General features: G+C 34.9%; 3 protein-coding genes, 1 long non-coding RNA gene and 1 pseudogene across 4 annotated transcripts; 1 reads left to right on the forward strand and 4 right to left on the reverse strand.

Moving 5' to 3' along the window:
• Positions 1-688: 688 nt before the first annotated feature.
• Positions 689-2,152, reverse strand: LOC145563452 (anthocyanidin 3-O-glucosyltransferase 6-like). Its single transcript, XM_081623901.1, has one exon. It carries the CDS (start codon positions 2,150-2,152, stop codon positions 689-691), a length of 1,464 nt encoding a protein of 487 aa, XP_081480027.1.
• Positions 2,153-4,633: 2,481 nt separating this feature from the next.
• Positions 4,634-6,289, reverse strand: LOC145563453 (anthocyanidin 3-O-glucosyltransferase 2 pseudogene; annotated as a pseudogene).
• A 104-nt stretch (positions 6,290-6,393) lies between these two features.
• Positions 6,394-12,044, reverse strand: LOC145562179 (UDP-glycosyltransferase 71A15-like). The gene is made up of 3 exons (XM_081622368.1): positions 11,725-12,044; positions 9,151-9,184; positions 6,394-7,269 (listed from the first exon to the last, which is right to left on the reverse strand). Exons 1-3 carry the CDS (start codon positions 12,042-12,044, stop codon positions 6,628-6,630), a joined length of 996 nt encoding a protein of 331 aa, XP_081478494.1. The 3' UTR covers positions 6,394-6,627.
• Positions 9,907-11,724, forward strand: LOC145562180 (uncharacterized). The gene is made up of 3 exons (XR_014094293.1): positions 9,907-10,299; positions 10,526-10,588; positions 11,426-11,724. It is a non-coding gene; the product is annotated as an uncharacterized LOC145562180 (long non-coding RNA).
• A 2,775-nt stretch (positions 12,045-14,819) lies between the features above and the next one.
• LOC145562181 (anthocyanidin 3-O-glucosyltransferase 2-like) lies at positions 14,820-16,623 on the reverse strand. The gene has a single exon (XM_081622369.1). It carries the CDS (start codon positions 16,495-16,497, stop codon positions 15,046-15,048), a length of 1,452 nt encoding a protein of 483 aa, XP_081478495.1. The 5' UTR covers positions 16,498-16,623; the 3' UTR covers positions 14,820-15,045.
• Between the last annotated feature and the right edge of the window lie 5,042 nt (positions 16,624-21,665).

Consider the following 21,665-nt stretch of genomic DNA (forward strand, 5'->3'; position numbering starts at 1 on the left):
TTGAAAAATATATATATATATATATATGATTTGGTCATGGCTTAGGCCACAGTACAAGATTCTTTGAAATATATATATATATATATACACCAATTGGTTGAGGTGTAGTGGTGATTGGAACTACACTTGGTAGGAAGGACTCGTGTTCGATCCCCCGCAACAACAATCGGGAGAGAACTGAAATTTAACCACTCAGAACTGATCCCCGAATGAAATACCAATATATATTAATGCATTATTTAGTGTACCATATTGGTTTACGATTGATTAATATCCATACTCATAGTTATAGGGAGTATCTACGTATATACACACTGATCATACTATAGTTTATAACTTTATACTCTCCAATAACTTCTTTTTTTTTTTTTTCTTTTAATGAAATAACATTTTTATTTCTTTATATATAAATCATAGTTTGTTTTGAAAATGTATGAACAGACCTTAGAGTAAAAGTTCAAAGTTTTTTAAAAAATTGTAGTTGGCAAATCACAAATGGGACTCATTCTATAAGTTAACATATTAGATTATTCTCCTCTAGCAAAAAAGTGATACATTAAAATAATAGTGCTATAGTTTTAGACTAGATTTATCCCTAGGAAAAAAAAAATAAATTAAAACGTAGATTATTAGACTAGTACAAAACGCAACTACTACTTAATAGTCTATTTAACTGAATTTTTTTTTCTTAATTGATGGCTACACTTTCTAAAACTTCTCCAATAAATCGAGTCAACCAAGTATGAGAAGATCCGCCACATTCTAAAACCTTCCTACTTTTGTTCCTCATCTCATGTATTCTATCCTTCATTGACTCATTCAAACTCATCAATTTCCTCACACCATTTTCCACCTCATCAGCTGTTACCGTAAAATCTGCCACTTTTTTCATCAAATTCCTTTGATAATCCATCCTAATCTCAACAGCAAGTCCAAATTCTTTTACTAGTTCAAATGCATTTAGTTGTTGCTCCGAGTACATCGGCCATGTGGCAATCGGGACTCCGAACCACATGCCTTCTAGTACCGAGTTCCACCCACAATGAGACACGAACCCACCTATAGCTCGATGAGCGAGCACATGAACTTGTGGGGCCCACCCGATTATTTTCCCTCTATGAGAGGTCCGGTCCAAGAACCCTTGAGGAAGGGCATCATCGAAGGTCTCATTTTCACTAGGAAGCACATGCTTACTCTCAGAATATGGCCTACGTAACGACCACAAGAAACGATAGCCGGATCGGTCTAACCCATTTGCTATCTCCTTTACTTGCTCCTCGTCGAAGCTTCCCATGCTACCAAAACATAGGAACACCACCGAGGAAGTAGGTTGCTCGTCCAACCACCTCATGATCGAGGCTCGATCATCCTCCCTTGGACCGCCACGACTATTTTCCTCGAGGGCTAGAATAGGACCGATGGGGTAAACAGTTGGAATCTTGTCATGATCATGCAAACTTCGAATAAGACCGGGTTCCAACTCCGTGAAAGTATTGACTAGTATTCCCTCAGTTTGTCGAAACTTCCGAGTTAGATCGTCGAAAAAAGTTGGACACTCACTATCCTTATCGAAAAGCAACATAGGCAATGCTTTAGCCGGCACCCGGTTCTTAAACCCGGGTAGGTCTAACTCGACATCATCCGAGTAACTAAATTCGGAACCAATACTAACACCCTTTTCATCGAAACGTTCTTGGAGATAAAACATGAGACTCAAAAGCGATGCACCCGCAGTAAAGTACACATAAGAAGGGACATGAAGTTCCTTAGCAATGTCGATAAAGTTGACACACATGAGATCAAACACGAATGCAGCCGGTTTTGTAGACCGATCCTTCACGGCTTGCTTAATGAGAGGCTTTTGAAGGTCGATGATTGCACTGAAGAAGCCGGTAGAAGCAGGATCCGGTGGGTTTGATAGAGGCGGTAGTGTAAGGAACGTAATGTAGTCGGAATCGACTTCATGGGATTGAGACTCGATATAGGCATCGATGGTGGCAGAATTATGCATTGGCATGTGAAAGACTATTACTAAGATTGAGAAGCGTTTGTCATTTTTGATGACGAGCTTGGCAAATTCGACGGCTGAGACTAAGTGGCCAGTGCCAGGGGTTGGGACTAACACTAGCTCAGCCTTCGGCATTTTCATCATACTCCGTGTTATATATTGTGAATTTGTGATTAGTGAATGAGTTATTAGCTAGTTGTGCAGTACTTGTATATATACATTTATGCTTGGATAGTGACACATTCTTCTTAAAGACTTAGTCTTGTTTCATCTCCTATCAATTCTCCAAGGATTATTGACTTATTGTTGTTAGTTAGATCGTATTTTTTTTTTTTTTTGAAAGTTATTATATTACTCTGCCAATCCCATTTCTTATTCTGTTAATTATTTATTTATTTTTTTAAAAACATTCTTATTATGTTAATCTACTCATATCATTATTCTCGTTTTCCTTGTTTTGTTAAGTCTACTAGGTTAGAATCCGTGCGATGCACGGCTTATATAAAACCTATTTTTAATTTATATATTTTAAAAATAAATCGCTATTATACACAAATATAAATAAGAACTACGTATATTTTGTAATGTTAAAATTTTTTATTTTAATCAAAATTATAATATAGTATCTGTTCAACGTTGTCTAATTCATAGTTCAATGTAGGAGGTCATTTATTAGTGTGCTATTTAAAATTGTTTCAATTTCCTACGATAAATTGATAGATTTTAGTTGTAATGTAAAAGCTTTCAATATTTAAATTTCAAAAATGTTAAATATGATAGTTTTCAAAAAAAAAAATGACATCATCATTGCATTTAGGCGGAAATTTTTTTATTGAGAAAACGACACGTGGGCAATGGTGATATCAACAACTTCTGTTTTAGTAATAGTTAATAGATTATTCTTTAATTTTTTTTTTCTTTCTTGAAGATACCTATTCTTTCCAACAAACTACTCCGTGTATATTTTAAAGCACATATTAATTTAGTGATTGCATTAAGTTTGATACACCTCTATCATAAATTAGTTGCGCAACATTTATTTAACTGTCTGCGGTAGAAATATATGAGATGCATCAAGTACTAAAATCCATATTTTTTTAATACTAAAGTAATCACCAAATTGTCCAAATAGGACACTTGGCACAAATCTATAAAAGATCTTCCCTCCAATTTTATTTTTTTTATTTTTTATTTTTAAAATTTATTTTTAACATAAAGAAATATTTATACATTAAATATATATATATATATTATTTTATTTTATTTTATTTTTTAAAAGTTACATAAATCATGGTGAATAAATCTTACCTTTATGAATCTGTGCATTTGCATAGGTCAAAACTCAAAACTAGTATGTTATTATGCATGTGTTGACACTATAAGAATTCACATTCTTATTGACCGAATTGCAATCAAAGTTTAATTTACAAGGTTGACCGAATTGCAATCAAAGTTTAATTTACAAGATTTGGCCTTTAAAAGACAAATGTGACAATAATTATTTTAACACGATTACACGAAGGGTGCATGCCAAAAGATTATTTCCCAATATCTGAATACACAGATCCACATCCACTCATCCACCAGATTAAAATGTATGAAAAAACCTTCTACTAGTAATACAGTATACTGTATTAAATTATTAGCTATTTAATCGATGAAAAGGATAGTAATATACTTCGTATAATATAGTATCATTCTATGAGATGCTCCAAAAAGATAATTCGGCGGAGGTGTTCACAAGTGCGGAGTACAAATCTGTGCCACGGAAAACCAGATGTTTAGAGGCCTTCTAGATTACATTTTGCTTGCAAGTTACAACCATATACTCCAAACAAGAAAGAAACAAATAAATGAATAAGACCTGTGAAAGTAAAAGTTTTTTACATTTTTTAGCTATCTCCTTTAATGTAACGCATGAATACAAACATCACGAGACAAAATAAAAACAAAAAATGCTACTACGTTTTCTTTGTAGGGCTTTGCCCACTTCCGCATCAAAAAAAAAAAAAAAAAAAAAAAAGGCATAGAAATTAGAATACGTGTCTTCTTAACATCCACCTACATAAGTAAATTGCGCTGCTTAGATTCCTATTTAAACAATAAATAAATAAATAAATAAAATTAATTTAATAGTAGGGCTTTTTGTGAGAAACTACCTAATAAAACCCATATTTTGCGAGAAACTACCTAATAAAAAAAATGTTGTAGTAAACTACCTAATAAAGGTAAAATGTTGTAAAATACTACCTACATCGAATTTCCACCGACGATCGACCTCAAAACACTTCCAAAACCACCGCTTTCATTCTCAAAACTAACACAACTTGCTTGAAATCGTCTACACCACATCTAAACCACCTTTCAACCCCAAAACCACCACCTCTAACCCTAAAAATCACCATCTCAAAGCACTAATCTACCTTCACCAACTCGGAATATCCTCCAACCACCCCGAAAATAACCTTACCACCTTGAAAACCAACCCTCACAGTGGTTTCAGGGGTATTCTAAGGTGGATCAACATCCTAAAATTAAGTATACGGTGAAATTTCGGTCAAAGGTAATATATTATAACATTTTATCTTTTATTAGATACTTTCTTACAACATTTTTTTTATTAGGTAGTTTCTCACAAATTTTAGACTTTATTAGGTAGTTTTTCACAAAATATCCTTAATAATAATAGAATACATACGACTTGATAAATTGAACATAAATAACAACCAAATACAAGATTATTACAAATATTATTAACAAATTATAACAATAGACAACTACACACAAGACTTTAAGCAACATTACTCAAAACATCTTGAATAAATTGACCCAGCCTTTTATGAGATGAACCACCATCTTCTAATGCACTTCTACTTTTGTCACTCATCTCCCTTACTTTGTTCTTGGTCTCCTCATCCAAATTCATCAACTTCTTCACCCCATTCTCAATCTCCTCCGCGGTCACAGTATAGTTTCCTTTCCTAGTCTTCCAATCACTTCGATAATCAATCCTTATCTCCACCGCTAGTCCAAGCTCCTTCACTAGCTCGAATGCATTCAATTGTTGCTCTGCATACATCGGCCACGTAGCCATAGGCACCCCAAACCACAAACTCTCCAATGTTGAGTTCCAACCACAATGTGACACAAACCCTCCTACGGCCTTATGGCCTAGGATTGAGACTTGTGGTGCCCACCCTATAATTTTCCCTCTTTCGGCCACACGGTCTAGAAAGCCTTCGGGTAATACGTTCTCAAATGTATCATGCTCACTTGGCATTTCAAGTTTATCCTCGGGTGGTGGTTTTCGTAAGGACCACAAGAACCGATGTCCGGACTTCTCTAGGCCGTTAGCTATCTCCATCACTTGATCTTCATCGAAGCATCCCATGCTCCCAAAGCAGAGAAACACTACCGAAGATGAAGGTTGATCATCTAGCCATCTTACAATAGACTCCCCATCATCACCTTGGTGCCCACCTCGGTCCTTCGTATCGAGCTCCAAGATGGGACCCACAGGATAAATTTCCGGCATACCATGCTTACTCACTTGATTGAACAAAGATCGTAGACCAAACGTTTCAAGCTCAGTGAACGTATTTACTATTATACCCTTGGATTTTTTAAACTCCCTTGATTGATCAAGAAACCTGAAAGACCCAATTTCCTTGCTGACTAACCCTTCAGGGACAACCTTTCCGGGGACCCGGTTAACGAAGCCAGGTGCATCGAACTCGATATCCGGGTCGTTGAGTTTAGCAGCGATGTCAATGCCTTGATCATCTTCCAACATATGGAAGTGAAATAAAATATTTAACATACTAGCTCCGGAAGCAAAGAAAATATACGAGGGGACCATGAAGTGATCGGCAACTTCAGTCATGGTAGTGCAAAACATGTCGAGAACAAACCCGGCAAGGCTGCCGGCCTTGACTTTGTCCTCGACAGCGGTTTGAACGAGTGGTTTATGGAGGCTGATGAGGGTGATGAAGAAGTTGGGGGAGGTGGGGTCAGGAGGGTTGGAGAGGGGTGGTAACGAACAGAACGTGAGTCGAGTAGGGTAATGGTTGTCACGTGATTGGGAGTCGACGAAGGAGTTGAGCATGTGGTAAGTCACGGGGATGTCGAAGATAAGGATGAGGATGGAAATGCGGTGGTCGCGGTCGAGGATGCGCTTGGCTAATTCTACGGCGGAGAGAAGGTGGCCCATTCCTGGTGTTGGTACAAACACCAGCTCCATTATATTTCAGATGGAGTACAGTATAGTAATGAAAAGATAGGAACAAGGCAAGAAGATAGTAATTGTATAGTTGTATTACTTGTATATTAAACAAATAATGCCACAAGGGTATATTGTATATATAATACTTATGTAGGGAGTAAAATTTAGAAAGTGGTACGAATTTATGATTATAAATTTGACTGCACTATTTATGTACGAATTAATAAATTTAAAAACATATACTTACTAGACTAATATATACTTCACATTTTGTAATTAATAATTGTTACTATCTTTGTTCAAAAAGTAAAAATAAAATTGTTACTGTTACTGTTTATGTTATTCGATTTGTCGTAGTATATATTTTTATTGTACTATTTGTATCTTTGTTTCAACATTAAAACTTTGCATACTTGTTAATACTTGGTAGGGTAAGTTTACCCTCGGGTGGTGGTCTACGCAAGGACCACAAGAACCGATGTCCGGACTTCTCTAGGCCGTTGGCTATCTCAATCACTTGCTCTTCATCGAAGCATCCCATGCTCCCGAAGCAGAGAAACACTACCGAAGACGAAGGTTGATCATCTAGCCACTTTATAATAGACTCCTCATCATCACCTCGGTGTCCACCTCGGTCCTTACTATCGAGCTCCAAGATGGGACCCACAGGATAAATTGCCGGCATACTATTCTTACTCGCTTGATCGAACAAAGATTGTAGACCAAACGTTTCAAGCTCAGTGAACGTATTTACTATTATACCCTTGGATTTTTTAAACTCCTTAAATTGATCAAGAATCCTGAAAGGCCCAAATTCCTTGTTGACTAGCCCTTCAGGGACAACTTTCCCGGGCACCCGATCAACGAACCCGGGTGCATCGAACTCGATTCCCGGGTCGTTGAGTTTAGCAGCGAGGTCAATCCCTTGATCATCTTCCAACACAAAAAAGTGAAATAAAAGATTTGACATATTAGCTCTAGAAGTGAAGAAAATATACGAGGGGACCATGAATTGATCGGCAACATCAATCATGGTAGTTGTAGACACCCCAATGTGTCTCCCTAAAAACCAAACTCAGTGATGAGTACCTTTCACGTCACTTGATTATCGAATGAAGTGAAAGTGTGAAAAGTCTTGTGATGTGGTTGTTTTAATAAAAATCTTTCCTTCTGTTTTCAAAAATCTTCTCTATTTATAAAAATAGCTAGTCCAATTTAGCTTGGTACATGACAAGGGTCCAATAATAGTGTAGTTGGATCGGGTTCGCAAAGAGCTTTCCAATGATATATTATAAGACCAATTCCGATGAATAATGAGGAAATTATGGCCAAAGTACTAAATTGGGTTTGAAATGGTTTTGTGGCCCAATGATCTAGTGGAGGGCCCATTAATTAATATTCCTAAAATTATTAGGATTGATTCTAATATTCTAGAATAATCTAGAAGGTTATTGTGAGTTCTAATAGAGTTAGGATTAATAATTATATCTTTTGAGAATAATGAATTTGATTTTTTTTTTTTTTTGACAGCTAGAATGAATTTGATTTGAAATAGAACAAGTGTTTTATTATGATAAAATCTGATCTAAAAATTGATAAACACGGAGTTTAATTGCTTAATCATATTAAGAAAAGGATTCCGTACAAAAGCACGTTTTATCTTTTAATTAGCGCCAAACGACAGGCCCCTGTCGCCATGCCTAATGCTTGTCGTTTCGCGCTGGTTCTTGTCGCTGGCGACAGGAGCCAGTTTTATTCCGATTCAAATTATGATTCTTTTCTATCGTTTTTGGACTATTTTCTTTATAAATAGAGTCGTATTTCCCCGTTTTTATTCATTCACAATCGTCAACAATCATCTTATATTCTCTCAAGCCAATAACTTGTTCTTCTCCCTCTTTCTAAATTATCCCTCTTACAAAATTATGCATTCACGAGTTCTAGACACACCTAGCCAAGTTCGAAGTTGCCTTCGCCCTAGACAGGAAAGGTTTATAATTTTTGAGGGTTTGGTCCCAAATCCCTATTTCAATTATTTAATTTAATTGGTTGATTTATTATTTTCCTTGAAGTTACTAACGCGTGTATTTTGTTATTAGAAAGAGATACGAGGCATTGAAGTAAGTATTTACTTTAATTATTCTTTTGATATAGAAATCATGCTTAAATTCTTTAATTCCTAGTATTATGTTTAAGTTGCTTCCTATTTCTTTCTAATATCATGTTAGTATCATGTTAGGGATAAAGATTTGATCTTTATCGTTTAGTGACATGCTAGGATTTGTTATTAATCTTGTTAGTATCATGCCTAGGATCTTGCTAATATTATTAAGCTTTATTGAGATTATTATGATGATGATGAATTGTTGTGTTCATAATATTTGATATTATTGTTGCTTGATATTATTATTGTTATTGCTTGATTACGCCATCTCTTGCAAGTTTAAAGGGAATTTGTACTTGTAATCACTCTTAATAAGATAATTAATAATCTTGCTTAGGTTAATATGATTATAATTCAAATGATCGCCAATAATAGTTTTGTTTGTGTATTAATATTCAACCAACATAGATAAACAGGTTTAGGATTAATATATTGATTGTATGTTAGTCAGAAAGCGCACATGAATATGAGAAGAATAAAGCAAAGGCCTATTTTTAGGGCAGGTTCAATCTCTTTTAGGTTGGATTTGTACATTCATCCCCAAATATCCAGTCATGGTTCCAGACCACTATGGAGTTAGCGATCTCATGGATCGTGAAGGGGTGTAACTTTCACCCTGTAAATGGTTTGCAAGTTTCTAAAACTTGTTGGCGAATCTTTTACCCTAGCTTCTTTCCCTTTGGACGCCGCCATACTTAAGTGTATGATCACAGTGGAGCTCAAGTGTGGGATGCTTGTAATATTCCCTATAGTAGTACAAAACATGTTGAGAACAAACCCGGCAAGGCTGTAATACCCCGTATTTTTATACGTATTTTCCTAATTAATTAATTAATTAATTATTATTTTCAAAAAAGGGTATTTTAGTAATTTAACTTACTATTTAAATCTTGGAGCCAAAACGATATTTGAATTTTGGCGCCAAAAGTATTTTAAAAACAAATTATTATTTTGGATAAGATTTATTATCCATTTATCCTATTTTAAAAACCAGATTATTTATATATTTTTGATATTTTAATTAAGGCAAAAGCTATATTTTATTATTATTTTAATAAGTCCGAAAATCCCATTTATTTGGCTAATAAATTTCGGATTTTCCTAAGAGAAAATCTGATTTTATTAGTTAAATTATTTGGTGAATATTTGGTATTTTATTATTTAATTATTTATTACAATAAATATTATTTACACAATTATTTTAATTCCTTAAAACTAGCAAAACAATTTCCTAAAGTACTAAATAGGAGGGCCGAAAATATGAGCTTAGGAAAGCTCAAAAATTTCGGCCATCCCATGTAGATTTTGGGAAAAATATTTTTGGTAAATTGTATTTTTAATTATCTCCTTAAAATCTCCTATTTTCCTTAAATCTAATTCTCCATCTTTTTAGTACCCAATCATTATATTTTCTTGCCATCTATTTTTCTTAATTATTCCCCAAGTAATTCCAATTTCCTTAATATTTTTTCATGACAATCATACCTTCCATATTCAATTATACACAATCTCTTCAATATCAAAACTTTCCTTAAATCTTTACTCACTTCTCCAAGTAATCCCTTAAACCCTACTTACCATAATTCTTCCCAAATTCTCTTACCATAATTATTGCATGAGCTAGCCTATAAATACCCCTCCATACCTCTCACATTGTTCACACCAATTCTCTTCTTTTCTTCTCCTCTTTTTACACAAATCATCCCGTTTATCTTTGAAGCCAATTTTCGGGCACTTCTGGTCAGTTTTTGGGGTATTGATGTTTCACAGAAGATTGTTCCTCTCGAAAAATCCTTGAGGTTAGGCTCATGAATCACCCAATTCGGAGTTATATCAAAGGAGTTATAGCCTCTGCAAGTTCTGCCTATTCTTTCCAACGAAAATCCAATTCTTCTCTTTTCCTTGGTTTCTTATCTTTTCTCTTTCTCTTCTCTTATTCAATTATTATTATTATTATTATGGGGGATTTATAAAAATTATTATGAGTAGTTTTAATTATATAAATTAGATTTTTAATGATGTTTACGAAAATTAATTTAAAAGGTTCATGTACATATAGTTGGGGGTTTTTAATTTCATTGTTGTGATTATTTGTTAACCTTATATTAATTAAGGTTATATTTATTTATAGGGTGTTTTTGATCAAGCTACTTGAGTGTTCTTTTGAAGTGTTCTTGGCTAAGCAAGGATCAAGGTACGTTTAGGTGGCTAGATACCTTTGAAAGTGATTGGTTTAATTTGAATAACATGTTTTACATGATTTGATTGGTGATTGAATTAAATTTTTTTAATTATGATTTATAAAATAAATTATTTTTGGAGGTATTGATTTTAATATTTATTTTAATAAAAGTATTTTGAATGATTGATTTTTAAATCATGTTTTGAATGGTTTGGATTACTTATCGTGTTTAAATAAAGGAATTGATTTTAAAAGGTTTGTTGAATTAAATAAAAGGTTTTTCAAGGAAGAGTTATTGATTTTGAAAAGTTATTAATATGAGATTTTATTCTCAAGTATCTATTTAAAAGGTTTTGATTTTCAAAGTATGTGGAATTATTAAAAGGAGTTTGAATTATAATGGAATTTATTGGATATTAAAAGGATTTATTGAACCATTGAATTATTATTATTAATGCTTTATAAGCATGTTGGTAATCCCACTATGCGGATTTGGTATTTGATAAGGCCTTGGACTCTGTATGATCGGGTCTTTTCTCAAGAATAGCCTTGTAACATAAGGAGACTAGCTTGGGGGGTGTGCACACTTGGGAGAGGAATTGGTTAAATTGGTTTAATTGGTTTTAAAATAATTGGAATTGGTTTTATTGATTATTGGGATTTGAATATTGAGAATTGGTTTTGAATCATGAGTTTGGAATTATTGGAATAATTATTGGAATTGATTTCAAAAGCATGTTTGCAAATAAATTGGATTTAATTATCTTGCACTTACCGTACTTAGCATATTTTGCTAACCCGTATTTCTTATTTGTTTTGGTTCGCCCTGTTTACCGTAATGGTAAGCAGTGTTATTTCAGGTGGAGTGAATAAATTGATGCATTGGAGTCCCGGGATTTGGTTTCACTAAGTTAGGAATCGTGGTCTTTGTATCTATTTTTGAGTACTCATAACATTGGTTTCTATTCATAGTTATTATTAATAAAGGAGAGTTTTGAAGTTTCCGCTGCAAAGTATTGTTTTGTTAGTAAGTTGAGTAGCCTTGCGTAATCACGCGGCGGTAATACGCCTAAAGTCTATCTCTACGGTATAATTATACGTATTATACTAGTATTTCCGTAGAGGGAGATTTGAGGGTGTTACAAAGGCTGCCGGCCTTGACTTTGTCCTCGACAGTGGTTTTAACGAGTGGTTTATGGAGGCTGATGAGAGTTCGGAAGAAGTTGGGGAAGGTGGGGTCAGGAGGGTTAGAGAGGGGTGGTAAAGAACATAAGGTGAGGCCAGTAGGGTAATGGTTGTCACGTGATTGGGAGTCGATGAAGGAGTTGAGCACGTCGGAATTGGTGGGGATTTTGAAGATGAGGATGAGAATCGAAATGCGGTGGTTGCAGTCGAGGATGCGCTTGGCTAACTCTACGGCGGAGAGAAGGTGGCCCATTCCTGGTGTTGGTACAAGTACCAGCTCCATTTTTTAAAAGATGGAGTCCAGGAGCAGTGAGAAGATAGGAAGAAGATTGTATTAAACAAATGCCATAGGGAGTATATATATATATATATATATATATATATATATATATATATATATATATATATATATATATATATATATATATATATACTATACGAAGTACATAGATATATACTTCTATAATAACTAAATAGAGAGGAAGACTAAACAAAATTCAAAATTTTAAGATTAGTAACTTTCCATGAAAATACCAGTATTTTCAAAAATTTAGTTTCCGTGTCAACTTTATTATGGTCTTGTACACTTGCTATAAGAGAAAAAAAACAAATTCTTAACAAGTTGGCTTAGACTAGTTGCCCAGGTTTACAGGTGTCAATTCGGATGATCGAATCAGGTCTATTGGGGTCAAGTCGAGTCAGATCAATTTCTATAATCAAGTCATACTAAATTATTATATCCACACGAGTCGAAATCTAAATCAGATATTTTTCAGGTCGATTTTAAATTGGGTCGGATTGGATGTGGACATGTGATTTTGACACCTCTATCCAGGCCGCACAAGAGAAGTCCACTATTAAGACAAATTCCCAATTAAAAAGTTGGCTTAGACTAGTTGTCCAGACCGCACTAGAGAATGGTCTAATTCCCGAAGATGGTCCAAATGTATAATGTACATAGGAATCTTCCACACAAGCAAATATATTATCTTGATCTGCTCAGTGCTCACTCCCTTAATACTCCTCCATTGTGAGTTACTTGCATTGCAAAACAGCAAAAGTCAATGACGAATAAATGAGGAAATGTATAAATTGCACTTCGTAACTATTAATGATTAAGCTAATAGCTACTATAATTATACTGCGATTAGGTATTATAAAAAGGTATTATGGAACCGAGAGTGTGTATAAAAGTTTTATACTCCTTCCCTTTTTTGTAAGTGGAGGTTGTCGAGCCATCAATAAAAAAAATTTAAAAAGGGATGAATAATTGAAAATTTTATGAAAAACTACCCATTATAGTCCACAATTTGTGAGAAATTACCTAATTTTTGAAAAATGTTGTAATTTACTACCTTAGGCCGGAATATGAAGTTTGACCAAAATTGTCCGGTGTTGACTTGGTCACGTTGATTTGGGAAAGAAAGGGATCATTAAGTGTCACGTGATGGTCACATGACCAAGTCAACACCGGAGAATTTTGGTATAACTTCATATTCCGGCCTAAGGTAGTAAATTACAACATTTTTCAAAAATTAGATAGTCAATTACAATATTTTTTTTAATAGGTAGTTTCTTGCAAATTCTGGACTATAATAGGTAGTTTTTCACAAAATTTCCTAGTTTTTTATAAGTTTGTGATGATAATAATAATAATAATAATAATAATAATAATAATAATAATAATAATAATAATAATTTTATAAGTTTGATGAAGCGGGTTCAGGCGCTCGCAAGGACTCAGGATATAGGTGCTCGTGCAGCTGCCCACATATTCAGCAGGATCGGGTTCGATATAGCTAGAGGAGTGGGGACCTAGATTGTATCTCGGCTCTCCACTAATTTCTTGTAAATCGATTGACTATGTAGGTTAATAATAATAATAATAATAATAATAATAATAATAATAGAGGAGATTAAAACCATAGGCATAAAGAGATACATAGGATTTTCATTTTTAGAATTATTACACTAAATAAAAGTTAATGAAAATTGTTGCACGTCACTTTAAAAAATAAGAGGGTGTAACCTTTATTAAAATATAATTATCAAATTTCAACTCTTGCAATTTTAATAAGGACAAAGTGCTTTTTTAATTAGGCTTAGGCGGTTGAGTTCACTTCACTTTAAAAAAATAATATTCTATAAAAATGAGTTTGGATTAGTCAGTAAAAATCGGTAAATTTAAAGAAGAAATATAATAAACAATTGGTAAAAAGTAAATAAATAAAAAATTAAAAAAAAAAATAATTTATTAAAAATAAGATAAAATAAACAGTGCCATATAAAGATGAGATAATGAGGTGGGAAATGAATGCAGGGTTATAAGATCTTCCGTTAAAAGAAAAGTACTGCTAATTTGCTACTGTAGTGTTGTTGGGCCGATTAGCAGATAACCATGTACTCCGTATATATAGTTGCTAATCTTTGGCCCTAATATACCATTACACTTACACCATTTAAAATATAACCATCAATTTTAACGATTGGAATTTCAATAACACGAACAAGTGTTTTCTAATTAAATTTGTCTTCTAGAGATGAGGTCATGGATGAGGTGGGAAATGGAAGCACGGTAATAAGATCTTGGGGAAAAGAAAGGTTGTGCTGCTGTTTGGGCCCTTTGGGGCGATAGCCATATAGTTGCTAGCTAATCTTTTGGCCTAATAAACCATTACATCATCTTATTTTATTTGTACTTTTAGCTAGAATGTTCATATCTATCATTTACAAAAATGTCACCATATATGACTACAAATGCTTATATTACTATATTTATACTTCCTCTTTTTAATTGACACATTTTTTTAATCATATTTGTCAATGCACAACTTCAACTATTCATATCTATAATTACCGATAAAAGAAAAATTATGAAAAGTTAATATTTTGAAAATATATATCGTGACGAATCAAACAAGATCTCGCGTAACTATTTTTTTTCATTACAGATAAAGCATAAAACACGGTCAAAGAAAAATGTATGAATAGTGTTAAAGTCAAAACGTTTTATGACTTTTCATTGTTCAATTTAATATTTATTAACTCGTCATGAACCTACAACAATAACTCAATAATAATTATAAATATATAGTCAAATATCAAGTACATGTAAATGATACAATAGATAACGCTACAGTGAGGAGTAAGTCAAAGCTTACATTAACAAATGCTATCAGTTTATTTATGAAGCTCTTTTGTCAAAAAAGAGAAAAAAAAAAATGCAATCAGTTTGCAACACTTTATGACGTACACAGTCCATATACGTAGTAAAACCAAATACTTTAAGCAACATTACGCAAAACATCTTCAATAAATTGACCCAACCATTTATGAGATGAACCACCATCTTCTAATGCATTTCTACCTTTGTCACTCATTTCCCTTACTTTGTTCTTGGTCTCCTCATCCAAATTCATCAACTTCTTCACCCCATTCTCAATCTCATCCGCGGTCATTGTAAAGTTACCTTTCCTAGTCTTCCAATCACGTCGATAATCCATCCTAATCTCTACCGCTAGTCCAAGCTCCTTCACTAGCTCGAACGCGTTCAATTGTTGCTCCGCATACAACGGCCACGTAGCCATAGGCACCCCGAACCACAAACTCTCCAATGTCGAGTTCCAACCACAATGTGACACAAACCCTCCTACGGCCTTGTGGCTTAGAATTGAGACTTGTGGTGCCCACCCTATAATTTTACCTCTTTCGGATGTCCGGTCAAGAAAGCCTTCGGGTAATACGTTCTCAAATGATTCGTGCTCACTTGGCATTCCAACTTTACCCTCGGGTGGTGGTTTTCTTAAGGACCACAAGAACCGATGTCCGGACTTCTCTAGACCGTTAGCTATCTCCATCACTTGATCTTCCTCGAAGCTTCCCATACTTCCAAAGCAGAGAAACACTACAGAAGACAAAGGTTGATCATCTAGCCATTTTATAATTGACTCCTCACTTTCACCTCGGTCCCCACCTCGGCCCTTACTATCGAGCTCCAAGATGGGACCCACAGGATAAATTGCCGGTACACCATTTTTACCCACTTGATCGAACAAAGATTGTACACCATATGTTTCAAGCTCAATGTAGGTATTTACGATTATACCCTTGGATTTTTTAAACGCCCTTGTATGATTAAGAATCATGGAAGACCCACTTTCCTTGTCGAGGAACACAGCAGGGACAACCTTCCCTGGGAGTCGGTTGACGAACCCGGGTGCATCGAGCTCGATACTCGGGTCGTTGAATTTAGTTGCAGTGTCAACCCCTTGATCATCTTCCAACATTTGAAAGTGAAATGCAAGATTTAACAAATTAACTCCAGAAGTGAAAAAAATATACGAGGGGACCATGAAGTGGTCAGCAACTTCAATCATGGTAGTGCAAAACATGTCGAGGACAAACCCAGCAAGGCCGGTACCGGCCTTGACTCGGTCCTCGACAGCGGTTTTAACGAGTGGTTTATGGAGGTCGAGCAGGGTTTGGAAGAAGTTGGGGGAGGTGGGGTCAGGAGGGTTGGAGAGGGGTGGTAACGAACAGAACGTGAGGCGAGTAGGGTAATGATTGTCACGTGATTGGGATTCGATGAAGGAGTTTATCGTTTGGAAAGTTGTGGGGCTGTTGATGATGAGGATGACGATCGATATGCGGTGGTCACGGTCGAGGATGCGCTTGGTTAACTCTACGGTGGAGAGAAGGTGGCCCATTCCTGGGGTTGGCACAAACACTAGCTCCATTTTTTATTTTGGTTCAGTTGCTTGGTTTATTTTTTAAGATGGAAGTTTAAGTTTGAGAAGGTATGAATAAGATTGTGCTAAATAAATGCAACATCTAGGGAGTATATATATACAAGTGGTATATAATACGAGTAAGTAGTACATGGATATATTTATATAAAAGTCATATGTAATGTAGTACTCATATATATTAGACTAATCTGTAGATAAATTAATTTTGTCTCAAAAAAAAAAAAAAAAAAAAAAAAAAAAAAAAAAAAATCTAAACAGAAAATAAAATAAATATAAAGCGGAGGAAATAAAACTTATATGTTTTAAAATATAAATAAAAAAACTATATACCCATTAATTATTATTCGGAGTGTCTCAATGTATACCCATATTGTATCAAAATTCTTATAACTTTTACTAATGTATAATTAAAATATTAATAATAAAGTTGTGTACCAACAGATTAATGGTATGATTATAATAATTTTAATAAAACTAACAAAGTGTTTTCCAAGCAAATTAGAGTTATTATAGAGATGAGGTCATGGATGAGGTGGGAAATGGAGGTCGGGTAATAAGATCTTGGGGGAAAAGAAATGTATTTCTGTTGTTGGGGCAATAACCATGTTGTTGCTTATCTTTTGGCCTAAAAGATGAACAACTTGGTTGTCAGTTTGTCACCTTCTAAGAAAGAAGCTCTTCGAATTTGCTAAGAATTTTAAAGGAATATTTTTTGTAAAACTCCAAATCACACAAGTTCTTTATCAACTTTGAACCTATAATAGTGTAACACACCAACACTTTATTACGTTGTTTAGTTTATATTACGTGTTTGATTTATCTAGCTTGCATGATAGTACACGCTCTACGCTGCGCACTATATATGGTTTATACTATATTTTGAATTTTCAATGACTATTTAAGATGTATATTGTGCGAGGAATTACAAGTTCGTTTCGTCCACTAATGTGAGAAACCACATTTTTTTAAAAAAAAAAACACCTTATAAAAATTTTCTAGTGAAAGCACATTTAAAATCAGATTTTTTTTTTTTTTTTTTTTTTTTTTTTTTTTTTTGCAAGGTAACACCTTAGGTCGATTTCAGATAATTAACTCTGCTTTTCGGCATTGATTCTCATGTGAGATTCACGTGCACAACCTCTCCCTCCACAAAACCACCAAAATCACAGCCTAGCCAACCCCAGCCGTCAATACCACCACCTAGCCGCCATAAGAACCACCTCTCAACCACCAACACCACCACCCATCAACCTAGCCGCCATAATCGCCCATCAAAATCACTTTAAAGTCGTTCGCTTAAATCCTCACCCACCTCCTAAATCACCCACGTCCCACCCAAAACCGCCCAAGTCCACCCGGAAAAAGTGCACCATCCCAGCCCCCAAAAACCAATAGAGAGGAGAGAGATAGAGGATAGGAAGCAATTTTTCCCCAATTAAAAACCCTAAATCAATTTTATTAACTTTAACAACTTACCTACATCAAAATTAGATTAATTAAGGTTATTTTTTGAAGCAATTCGAGCAAAATAATGGAGTTTTCTCCTTCAATTGACAAAAATTAAGGGTTGCTAAGAAGAATAGAGAAGTGAGAAATTCTAAATGGAGGGGAAAAGTGTTTAATTAGAAAGAAAACGGATTTTGGGGTGGATTTAGAGTGATTTGGGCAGGTGGTGATGGGGGCTAGGTTGATGGGTGGTAGTGTCGACGTCGGCGGCTGAGAGGCGGTTCTAGCGGCGGGTAGGTAGTGGTGTTGGCAGCTGGGGTTGGCTTGGCTGTGGTTTTGATGAGGAGGGAGGGTTGAGCTTGTGACCCTCACGTGAGGAAAACAAGGTTAAAAGCTCTAAAACCAGGTTAAGGTGTTATTTCGCAAAAAAAATTCTGATTTTTGGTGTGATTTCACAAGAAAATTTTTATAAGGTGTTTTTTCAAAAAAAAAAAAAAAAAAGGGTGTTATAAAAGGTGATTTTTCACAATTTTTCCTTAAAAGAAAATAATAAGCAAGAGTTATTCATTTTTTTGTACTATGTCAATGCGATCAATTTTAAGTTAAGTACAAGAACAAGTATTGCAATTGAATGTACGAACTACGAAGTATTTAAAATAGGTATATCTTAATTTAAGTGCAAGGAGCAAGCATCATAATCAAATGTATTAAAAATAAGTTGTGTTTAGGATAAGATGCATTCACCCTCCTTTTTTTAAAGTGTATTATTATATATATTCACTTATTGATCATTATATGGAGTAACTCAGGGCTTGTTCACATTTAATGAAGTGAGCTGAACTGAACTGATTGAAACTGAACTAAACTAAACTGAATAGAGTCGAAATGAATATTTTGTGAGAGAAGGTGTTAGTTTAGATGAACTACTACGAGAGGGGGGTGAATAGTAGTAGGTTCCAATCGCGGAACTTAAGCGGAAATTAAAACAAAACGCAAAAGGAACTTAAAGTGCACAACAATTTTACGAGGAAACCATCCAGTGCCTAGCTGGAAGTAAAACCTCGGCCCTATAGGGACTTATGAACAAATTCCACTATAATAGGCAACTCTCCTAGTACAACCTATTACACAGACCTTTGCTTTACAAGTTCCTCCACGGACACTTGCTAATTGATAAGAACCTATCCTATCAGACCTAAGACACACTCATGCACCTTTTTCGACCCAAGACACACTCAGGTTCCTTTCTCGACCTAAGACTCACTCAGGTTCCTTTTTCCACTATGCACCCCAAGACACACTCGAGGTGACTCACTACCACTCGAATTTTAGAGAATTCAAACTCTTACACTCAAACGTGAATTTAAGAGAATTCACAATCTCACCCCAAAACCAATTACAACACAAAGACTCACTCTAACACATAAATGGAAAGCTACGCATGAAACCCGAAATCAAAATGATAAAACTTAAACCTTTGGCAAACTTACTCTTAAGCGCTAAGTGGTTTTCACGCTTAAAACTCTCATTTTGCTTCGCTGAATTACTTCTATATTTATAGAGGTTCCTCATCTCACAAAGTAAGGTTTTCGTAAATAAGATAAGTTAAACAGAAACCTGATCTTATCTCTTTAAAACCGAAACCAAAACAGATTTAATTTCGCTTTATTTGAAAACCAAATTTTATCAAATTCGTTTTAGTTAAAAGATAGAATTTTATGAAAAAGATAAAACCGAGTTAAAACAGATTCTAAAGAATAAAATCAAATAAACTCTTTTTCATAAAACTTATACTTATCTTTTACGAATTGATTAGTTAGCCAAGCTTTATCTAATTTCTAATAAGTTCCATGCATAACAACCATTAACATGTTTACATCAACCTACAAAACAAACTTATCTTTTATACAACTATAAGTTATGAAGTCCATCTTTTTCAGTTGATATCTCGATCTTTGCACGGATCCTTGGTTGTTGAGGCTTGCCCCAGCATTACACCGCAACCAGGTCGTTACACCCGTTTTGAATTTCATGTTAGGAAACTTTGGGAAGTTCCATTACTGGAACTCTTCTTCTGTCTTTACTTGTCCTCATGGATCTTCTAAAGTTCCTTTGCCTCATTTCCTAGTTCAGCTCCCAACGCTTACTGAACCTGCAAACATCACAACACTAGAAAATCCTTATTAGATGGAAGTTTGCTCAATTCTTAACATCATCATCAAAACCTCATAAGGGTCAACAATTTCCCCCTTTTTGATGATGACAAACTGAGCAAACTCCAAAGGATAACAAGTAAAGAAACAGAAGGTTAATTTTTCATTTTTCTATTATTTTTTTCATATAAGCTAAGTAAAGAAACAAAACAAAATGAAATGACAGAATCCTGAAAAGAATGAAAAACAAACAAAATGAAAAACAACCAGAAAGCAATTAAAAATTGAGAGAAGAGAAGAAGAGAACAACCTTTGTTACTTACTTAACTGGAACTAGAACAACTTCAGCTTCCAAGTTTGCTCCTGCTTTTCCCCCTTTTGGCATTATCAAAAACCTGATTTTTCAAAGTTTTATGCATCTACTCACAGCCCCACAGGCAATTCATCGAATGTGGGAAGCTGGAAGCAGCGCTGGCTAGCTTTCTTAAGCTAGCACTTTCACACTAATTAACCTGTATTTTCTTAACAAGTAATGCATACATATATAGACAAAGTTCCAGAATATTAAAACAAAAGCCAACCATCCAGAGCAGTTCAAAATATTACAAACCAAGTTCAAAATACTTAAAACAAAATAGCAAAGTTCCTTAAACAGAAGCAAGGGATTCAAAATAGGCATAGGGATAGGTTGGGCAGAGAGCATTAGCGGATTAGTCCTCAAGAGTCTTAAGAATTTGTTCAATAGTTGTCTTGTTGTCTTCTTCCATCTTTAGCAGCTTTGCCTCCATGATGGAGAACTTCTTTTGGAACTCCTTCTCCTGGTTCTGAATAGTTCTCTCCAGGGATCTCACCTTTCCTGTCATCTCCATCAGCTGTCCTTCAACCTGCATTACCCAGTTAGCCAGTTCAGAGACCAATTCCTCAGTGCCCTCATCCTTGTCACTTATGTCTAGAGGTTCACTTAGGCTTGTCTTGACCTGAGTTCCTACAGTGAGTCTTCTACTCTTCCTAACCGATTCTGTTGGTTGAGGACTTTCTTTCTTTGCCTTAGCCTTTTTTGCTTCATATTTTTCACATCTCCCCTTCACAACCTCAAGACTCAATCCCCTCAAGGTGTCTCCATTAATTATGTTCTCTCCCTTCTCCTTCATTCTACCATAGAAATCTACTAACTTCACTCCTAGATTTTCAAACACCGTGGACAGGATAGCACCATATCTGATAGGCCGTCGTTGAGCCTACCAAAGAATAAGTCCTATCTTGGTCTCACTAGCTAATAGCAAGGGTAAGAAAGGGTCAAACCCAAGAGAGGCGTTGACTCAACCACCGAAATACTACCGCATAAATAAGCTAAGTGAAGTCAAAGTTGGTTTGGTTTGGTGTAACAAGTACTAGTTCCAGTTAACTAAAGCTAGGGGAAATTAACAATATTTAGAGGATTCTAGGGCTCAGGTTATACCACTCAACTTCATCACAAATCACGATTAGCATGCATAAACAAGGTAAAATAAAGGGTATAATAGGGGAAATCATCTAAAGCACCCAACTACTCTCTCA

The sequence above is a fragment of the Chenopodium album genome, chromosome 10 (assembly GCF_948465745.1).
Source record: "Chenopodium album chromosome 10, dcCheAlbu1.1, whole genome shotgun sequence".
NCBI lineage: Eukaryota > Viridiplantae > Streptophyta > Magnoliopsida > Caryophyllales > Amaranthaceae > Chenopodium > Chenopodium album.

What these genes read in the sequence shown, in the direction of transcription:
- LOC145562181 (XM_081622369.1), bottom strand. Translation starts at nt 16,497, where the DNA reads ATGGAGCTAGTGTTTGTGCCAACCCCAGGAATGGGCCACCTTCTCTCC.
- LOC145562179 (XM_081622368.1), bottom strand. Translation starts at nt 12,044, where the DNA reads ATGGAGCTGGTACTTGTACCAACACCAGGAATGGGCCACCTTCTCTCC. An exon ending in GACAAAGTCAAGGCCGGCAG is followed by an intron (nt 9,185 to 11,724) that starts CCTTTGTAACAC and finishes TACGGGGTATTA; the next exon opens with CAGCCTTGCCGGGTTTGTTC. An exon ending in TTGTTCTCAACATGTTTTGT is followed by an intron (nt 7,270 to 9,150) that starts ACTACTATAGGG and finishes GGGGTGTCTACA; the next exon opens with ACTACCATGATTGATGTTGC.
- LOC145563452 (XM_081623901.1), bottom strand. Translation starts at nt 2,152, where the DNA reads ATGATGAAAATGCCGAAGGCTGAGCTAGTGTTAGTCCCAACCCCTGGC.